General features: G+C 39.3%; 1 protein-coding gene across 1 annotated transcript; it reads right to left on the reverse strand.

The window, feature by feature from the left end:
* Nucleotides 1-606: 606 nt before the first annotated feature.
* On the reverse strand, nt 607-3159 carry LOC116263841 (tryptamine hydroxycinnamoyltransferase 2-like). Its single transcript, XM_031643636.2, has 2 exons — nt 2249-3159; nt 607-1312 (listed from the first exon to the last, which is right to left on the reverse strand). Exons 1-2 carry the CDS (start codon nt 3140-3142, stop codon nt 920-922), a joined length of 1287 nt encoding a protein of 428 aa, XP_031499496.1. The 5' UTR covers nt 3143-3159; the 3' UTR covers nt 607-919.
* Nucleotides 3160-8059: the final 4900 nt, after the last annotated feature.

Genomic DNA, 8059 nt, shown 5'->3' on the forward strand with positions numbered 1-8059 from the left:
AATAAAACTTTTGCAAGGGTTTATTCAGGCTGGGTGGGCAGTCAGCCCACCCCAGCCGCAAGGGAGCTCTGCTACTGGAGTTAAACCTCGGTCGTTCCCAATACCCGAGAGCTTCATAGTTCAGAAAAAGATTTTTGGGTTCATAATTCTAGTCGACCTCTGAGTGGATTCAGAGGAGTGCGTGGAGGAGCAATGCAAGCTTGAGATGAAGCCAAAGAGAACCTGTCTGCGAGAAGCTTTTCGGTTTCTGCCATTTTTCATTTAATTTTGTCTTTTTTGTCTTTTAAAGGTAAAGATGCGCAACTTAGTAATATATCGACTCATTTTAATGTTTCCTATTAAGCAACTAAAGTAAATTTGATTTGATTCCAGGTGAGAAAGGGGAATGCAAGCCAATGTCCTGAAGTAGCGGAGCCAAAAGTTTCTGTCTAAGGCCTAAGGGACAGGGTTACTTATTTCAATCTTTTAAGGGGCATTCAGATTAAAAACTAAAGAAGTCTGTATGTGTAAATGAAGCAAATTTTGTGGGCCGGCATGAACAATATTTGTACACAGCAGCCACAGCACAGTATAGTTCGGCCCTTGGCCGGAAGGCCCCAATTCTCCTCGCCTCCCAGTCATCCACATCCATTTGATTAGAATCGGTTGATTTTGGCAAACATTGCTGCCATTAACAACTTAAGCCATGCCATGAACAAATTTGGCGGACAAGGTCAATGTTGCAGGCTTGCGGAGCACCGGCAGAAGTTTACTGATCTTATTGACGATGGTTATTCGCATTACAAAAAACCAAGTCGACACCATGCCAAATAGAAAAGGTCGGTTGTACTAGCACAGCACGTTTATTTTGAGAAGGCGTGCCTTTCCGGTCTACATGGAGCAACGATCGGAGGGCTTAACTAAGCATTAGTTCTGCTTTTCAATCTATAGAGTGAGCAATCTTCAAGAAAGCAGCTGCATTCTCCGGCAAGAGCGACACGATCACGTCGATCCCGTTGCTCCATCTCTCTGCCTTGTTCCCTTTCTCTTTTGCCGGCGGTCCAGGCATGAATATGACGATGCCTTCCACCGGAATCCATGAGGGCAACATTGCATAAGGCGCACCTCCTCCCATGTCTATCTCTGTGAATTGGAAGCCCAGCCAACTGTCGACCTCCAAGTCTGGGGCCAAGCTATTGCCATCTGCACCAACCGATGGATACAATTCCTTGTCTTTGTTCAGCTCTCCGAAGTCGATGTAGGACTGGAAGTAGTCGCGTCCGGTCTTGCCGACCGCCTCTCTCACTAACTTTGCACCATATTCTAGATCTTCCTGTTAATTTAAAGTTACCGAAACATCAAAGTTCTGGTCGATAAGAGAGAAACGATTTGCTGAAATTAATGGAGGCCTTGCTGTGCTTGTTTAACTTGGGCACACAGTGGCCTTCCCCCAATAAAGTAACGATGTGGGGTGAATTAAAAGACTGCCTTCCCCTGTATATCAAAATACAGGACAGTGGTGGGTACTAGTTCCCCCTGATTAGGCTGGTTCTTGTCACAGCAAGAACATGGCCGGTTCATTCACAAAGGGACTTGGTTCAAATCTTAAGATGGCTGTCTTAAAATGCTCTTTTCCTATACTGAAATATGTCCCAAAGCAAGTTTGAAGGTGTTGGCATAGATGGTGGAATGAACCACCCATCCTCAAAAAAGAAGAAACAAAACTTAGTGAAGTTCTCATTTCAAATTATGACAGCATCAATTCTTTTTGCTGTAAAAAGGAGTAACTGATATATAAATGAAAGCATAAAAGGGGAAAGCAGGAAGCATAAAAGGGGAAAGCAGTTCTGACCCTTGAGTCATAAGTGTAGTCATAAGTGTAGAGGGGGAAGGGGAGAGGGTTTCCGCCTGACTAGGCAGTAGAATGTCATCGAAAATCGATAACTTTTTTTTCGGTGAACAAGAAGTATTAATTCCACCGTTCCAAAAAGGCTCAAAAGCCCCCCATTCTCCCTGCTTTTGGGGTTCTGAGCTGCGTCGATGTCAGCAATAGCAACGCTGCACCCTTCAGCTTAGATACCGTACCCTACCGCCTTAAAACACAGGAACATATCGCCCACGAGAATCGAACTAGAGACATGCCTTAGTTCAGACCCCTAACTCAAAGATAAGTTAGTGGAGCTCTCAATAAGTGAAGTTAGTAACTTAGTTTACCATACGCATGTACTACACTCTAATTACCACCAACTAACCAAATCGATTTTCTTACCTGCAGCAGCTCCTTCACTGTGGAAGCCGGAAATGCCAAGAGGGACAGATTCCCGAAGTACTCTGGAGGAATCCCCAGTCTCGGCCTCCCGTTCACTGAGAACACTGCGTGCGAGACAACCTCCCCATCAAGGCCCCATGCTATGCACACTTTCTTCCACAGGTGAGACAGCAGGCACTCGAAGGTGCTGTGCCTGAACCCCGTTCTCTCCTTGAGCTTGTGGATGAAATCGTGTGTGTAATGCACACGCACATTCTCCATGGGACCTTCAAGAAACGTCGGCTTATCCCTCTGCAACGTGCTAAACTCGATCTCTTCATGAGGGAACTGAGGAGTCGGAGGGTCCCTGGGTTTCAGAAGAGATTGGTCGAGAATGGGGAGAGGCTTAACCTCACGGCCGGTGACAAATTGGGACCAGGTGGTGTAGAAGCTGCTCATGGCCTGTCCATCGGCGATTATGTGGTTGGTGCACAGCCCGAGGATGAAGGCACCACAAGAAAACCTATTAAGCTGGACCAGGAAAAGTGGGTTGGTCTCTTCTGTGTAGGGATGGAGGGGGAGGAGATCAGGGCCGCCCTTAAGGGGCAGATAGTCGTCAAGGTTTCCTTCTACTTCAGTCTCAGTAACAGGAACGCCGGAATCGCCATCGACGATTACAGAAAGAGATTCGAACGATAGTTTTCCGGCCAGTATTGGGTAGTGGACGAGAGCCTTTGCCAAGGCAAGCTTGATTTGGACGTTGCTGGCCGTGGGGGTGTTGTAGACGATGAGTGCTGAAATGTGCAGGTCTGCTGTAGACCTGTCGAAGATGTTGAGTGGTACTTCTAATTGGACTGGCGTCTCCGGCTTGATCAATGAGCTCGCGAGATGTTTCACTTCCATGGTTGCAGCCATGATTGTTGGTACAGAAGCTCGTGAAGTCGGTTTTGCCTTGCGGGCACTTATATAAGGTGCTGACTACGTGTCCTTTCTAAGCAAAATGCAAAATGTACTAAATTTTCGTTACTCAATTTAATTATAACTAAAAAGATTTTTTATTAATAAAAAAAGGAAATTTTCAAGAAAAACTTTTCATTAATTAATTAATTAATACCTTTGATTAATAAAAAGGAAAGAAGGAAACCAGAAGCAAACGTATTGGACATCTTAGATTCTTTGGAGAATTTATTGGCGACGTGACGTTCCAGTTAGATCCAAAATCACTACTAAGCCGAGACTATTGGACCAGTCAGTCTACCAACCGCATGGAACGAATTTCATCCACTCATTTTGTTTTTATAAGCGGACTTGTCAACGTTTATTTAATACTCTCATTCCAAACTATACGAATCAACCTTGTTTGTTTGAGATCTAACGTCGATTTCTAGGGAGAGCTGCAATGTATTGGCTTCAAACATTTCGTTCGGATTTTCATAATCTTTTGATTTTTACACGTGAAATTTAAAAAAAAAAATCAACTGGTATGATTGCATGCAAATGCAAGAGCCGAAGTCAGGATTTTGGGATCCAACAATCATGCGTCTACATAATAAAATTTTTCAAATTTTCAATACGCGCCGCCCCCTATTTTTTTTAAAATTTAATGGGGTGTAAATAATGTTTTTCAAAAATTTAATGCGTCAATATAATTAATGACTAAAATGCCTTTTTTTCATATTGAAAAAGAAAACTTTTTTAAAGATAAAAATAAAAAATTGAAAAAAGTAAAAAGATTTCAAAAAACGTTTAAAAAAATTATAAAAATACTCATTGCTCCTTTACGGTGTACCATGCGGTGCACAACTTTTTCTACGTATGGGCAAGTAATTAACCATGCAGACCTTCAAAAAAATACTTATTTTTATATTAACACTTAGAACAATATTTTTCATTTAAACGGTGATGCCCCTTGAAAATCTAAAATTCATTATTCTGGTCATTCATCTAAAAATTTCTCACTCTACCTCGGCGAGGAACGACCCAGTAGTAAAAATAACCATGTCAAAAGGAGTGGGAAAAACAAAAAGAGAACTGAAATGGACACATTTGTCGATTTATCAAGATGAGTGGGCTACCACATGGGCTATTTCATTATTTCTAACAAGTTGTTTTTCTTGACCAGTTAAAGTGATTGATTGATGTGGACAAGTAACTTTTCCCAAAGTCACAAAACCATTTAAATGGCTTCATATTCACGGGAACAACAACAATGTAATATGTGATATTCCTTGTGAAAGCAAAGCTATTTCATGGTCAATTTTAGCTAAGTGAGTTCGGAGTGGGTGGACTCGGGCTCGGCTCTAGTCACATATTGCTCGAGTTTTATGAGGTGGAACTTGAGCTTGACTCAATAAGCCTGAGCTTGGCTTGTAAACCAAGTGCGAGCTTGAGCCCGAACTCAAGCATATATATATATATTTATATCGTTTCTTTAAGTGAAAATGAAAAGTTACCAACCTGCCCTCAAAGATTAACAAACAAGAAAACATGACTAGAGTTGAGCTCTTGTAATTCAAACTCAACTTAAGAACTCCAGTTTTAACTCAAACTTGATCTCTCAAGTCCAGAAGTCCAATCGGAGTTGTTTGAACTCATTGTACATCCATCGATTTGGACTCAATGCGGCTACTTGCATGTCTTACATAAACATTAAAATATTAATGTCAAGCATTGATTAAGTTTGTTAAAATGTAATCACCAATGTAGCTAAAGCTGGAGTTAAATTAAATTTTTTAAATTTTTCATTAAAAGTTACTAAATTAAAATTTTTAAGTTTTGACTAACACCAAAATATTATTTTTTTTTTAAAATTTAGATATAAAACAAGCAAAATATTTTTAAAATTTTATATGTAAGTTTTTTTTTTGAAAGTAGGATCAAGGTAGGTGCTCCCGAAGCATCCCCTTAGCTGGCCTCAGCCAAGGTGTGGGGCTCCAATTTGGACATGAAGCAGGCAGCCAGTACCTGTCACATCCTGCAGCGTCCCCTCCACAAAGCATGCAAGGCCAATTTTGAGGGTCAGCGTCAAAGGCGGCTTCTCTGAAAGGTTGGGTGTCGTTGTTAGAATGTCCCTCACCAAACACATAGGGTACGAGCATACGGGTACGGATACAACAATTTTTAATTTTTTAAGATAGACGGATACGGTTAATTTTATATTATCAAATGATAAAATGAAAAAAAAAACATTAAACTAAAACTAATAGTTTATCACAAAAAACATTAAACTATCTACCATCTTTGCCCATGATCTGCTACAGCTGCATAAACCCTAAAGGCACATACCTCGTCGGGTGAAAGGGAGAAAGAAAGGTCGATAAAAAAGAAATCGGGTTTTCTTTAACGAGTTCGGATCGAATTTGACCATAACCCGATCCAAACGTATCTAAGAAATATCGATATCGGGATTCAGGTATCAGAGTATAGATACGGATACATGGCCAAACCCAAGTACCCATGTGACATAGATTAAAATAATGATCTTGAGAATGGACCTTTGGTGTGACCCAAAATCCGTAGTGTGATGATGGCAGGTCCACATCAGTTTCATGAATTTCAAATCGGAAGCTATTAAATGCCTCTTCAGCATTTGAAAGGACAGGGGATTTCAGATCTATGGTACCATGCACAACATGTGGATCAGAGCCAGAGATCTGATAATTGGAAGGAGAGTTGGATTTCAGATCTATGGATCAGACATCCTCATATCACTAATCTCAAATAACCTCAGATCTAAAATCCAAGTAAAAAAACCATGTTATCTGTGATTTCGTTCACCACTAAGAAGAGGAATCTTGGTTTTCTTGCTTTGAAATTGAGGTTTTGAATGGACTTATCGTTGGCATTGCTATTGTAGCCAAAAAATTGAGATGAAGGCACAAATATAAAACTTTGGGCACTTACGTATATAATTAAATACATCAAGTTGTGACAAGCAATATTAGCAAGCTTTTGGTGCCCATATTTAAGTGGTTTCCCCATTCTGAATCTGTTTCGTGAAGTCCCCGATCTCGCAAACGAAGTAAAATATGACGCTAAAGATTGAACTAATTTTCCCAAATGCCGTTGCTGTGCCACCATGGATATCTCCGCATGTCATGTTCTCATAGGAAAACCTTTACTTCTTTTGTAGGTAAGATCACATTGATGTCTTCCAAGTCCTTCCTTGTTAGGTTATCACATATATAACTATAAGTAAAATGTCCAGTAAAATGAGACTTCCAACCACACTCACTCGCACTCTCTCTCTCTCTCTTTTATATATATATATATATATATATATATATATATATATATATATATATATATATATATCAACTGATTACCTTTATGGTCCGATGGTTTTTCTTTTTAACTTTGCAATGCTAAAAATCATCGCAAATAGTGCATTATATGGTTAAAAATCATGTCCAATCAATTGCCATCACAAAATACTATATATATATAACTGATTACCTTTATGGTCCCATGGTTTTTCTTTTTAACTTTGCAATGCTAGAAATCATCGCAAATAGTGCATTATATGGTTAAAAATCATGTCCAATCAATTGCCATCACAAAATACACATTTGCAATGGTTTTCAGCATCACAAAATATATAAAAAAAAAACAATTCCATCACACAAATTAGCCAGTTGATTTCAATTCATATATATATATATATATATATATATATATATAGCTTGAAAGTTTTGTTTATATATGTGGAATAAAAACGCCTGAGGTCTTACTTCTCATCCAAGTCTTAACCATCATTATGTGCCTTGGTGATTTGTGTCATTAGACATAACCGGGTCACTGCTGGATGATAGAGACTCCTGGATAGCTAGTCATCCATTGGGTTGGTGGACCGCAGCAGCCATCATCCGCCACGGTTGTTGGCAAAATTTGGCGAGTACTCGCCGGCCGCCGGCCCCACCCGTAGCGATTGGCTCTGGATATCGTCAACAGCATGAACATCTCAATAATTATTCTGTAGACATGAGTATTGACGAGAGTCGAAATCCGGTCGCCGGATGGAAAATGTAACGGCTAAATAAATGAATTATGTCTGTTACTATCAACTTCATATATCTCAAAAATATATCAAAAAAAACATGGCTAAATGATTGAATTAATTCTGTCAGTACCAACATCATCAATTAAAAAAAATATCATAAAACATCACGACACGGCTAAATATGATTTTTGGTGACTGGTTTTAATATCTAATTATCCAACAACAATATCCGGCGGAGTACATTACTTGTAAATTACCAAAAACCACCACTGGCATCCTTAAAATGTCAAGGCAAGTCTATAAATTTTAATTTAATTTTCTGAAGGATTGACGACAAAAACTATTCCCCATGATCAGTTGTCATTTAGACCAAACTATTTATGTTCATTCTAACATCTATTGACGAGGATATGCCTAGTCTATGACATCGCCCATGTAGATTCTTTCGAGAGAATATAACTGTAACAAGCTTAAAGTTTGTTTGATTTTATTGGTGCCTTCTTATTTTATAAATCAAACCGCAAGTTTTCTGTAGCTTCTAAAATTCACCGATGGAACGTGGAACATGCGTATTTTAGATTCATAAATCTATGTTTTGATCACAATATTCCGGGTGTTTATACACTGGTCATTCTTGTTTAAATTTCATTCCAAGGATTGATCAGCTATGCATTTTAGTGGATATGATGTAGACCAATGTACGTGAACTAAATGTTGGTGTATGAACTAAATGTTGGTGTATGGAATTTGATCCATACTGGACACTCATATGCAATACCGCAGATCCTTATGTAAGGGCATTTATGTCATTTTGTATATATGTGGGTTTGCCC

Source organism: Nymphaea colorata, chromosome 11, assembly GCF_008831285.2.
Source record: "Nymphaea colorata isolate Beijing-Zhang1983 chromosome 11, ASM883128v2, whole genome shotgun sequence".
NCBI classification, from domain to species: Eukaryota; Viridiplantae; Streptophyta; class Magnoliopsida; order Nymphaeales; family Nymphaeaceae; genus Nymphaea; species Nymphaea colorata.

Coding starts and splice junctions, on each gene's coding strand:
- LOC116263841 (XM_031643636.2), bottom strand. CDS start 3,142: ATGGCTGCAACCATGGAAGTGAAACATCTCGCGAGCTCATTGATCAAG. Junction 1,313..2,248: donor CAGTGAAGGAGCTGCTGCAG/GTAAGAAAATCG, acceptor TTAAATTAACAG/GAAGATCTAGAATATGGTGC.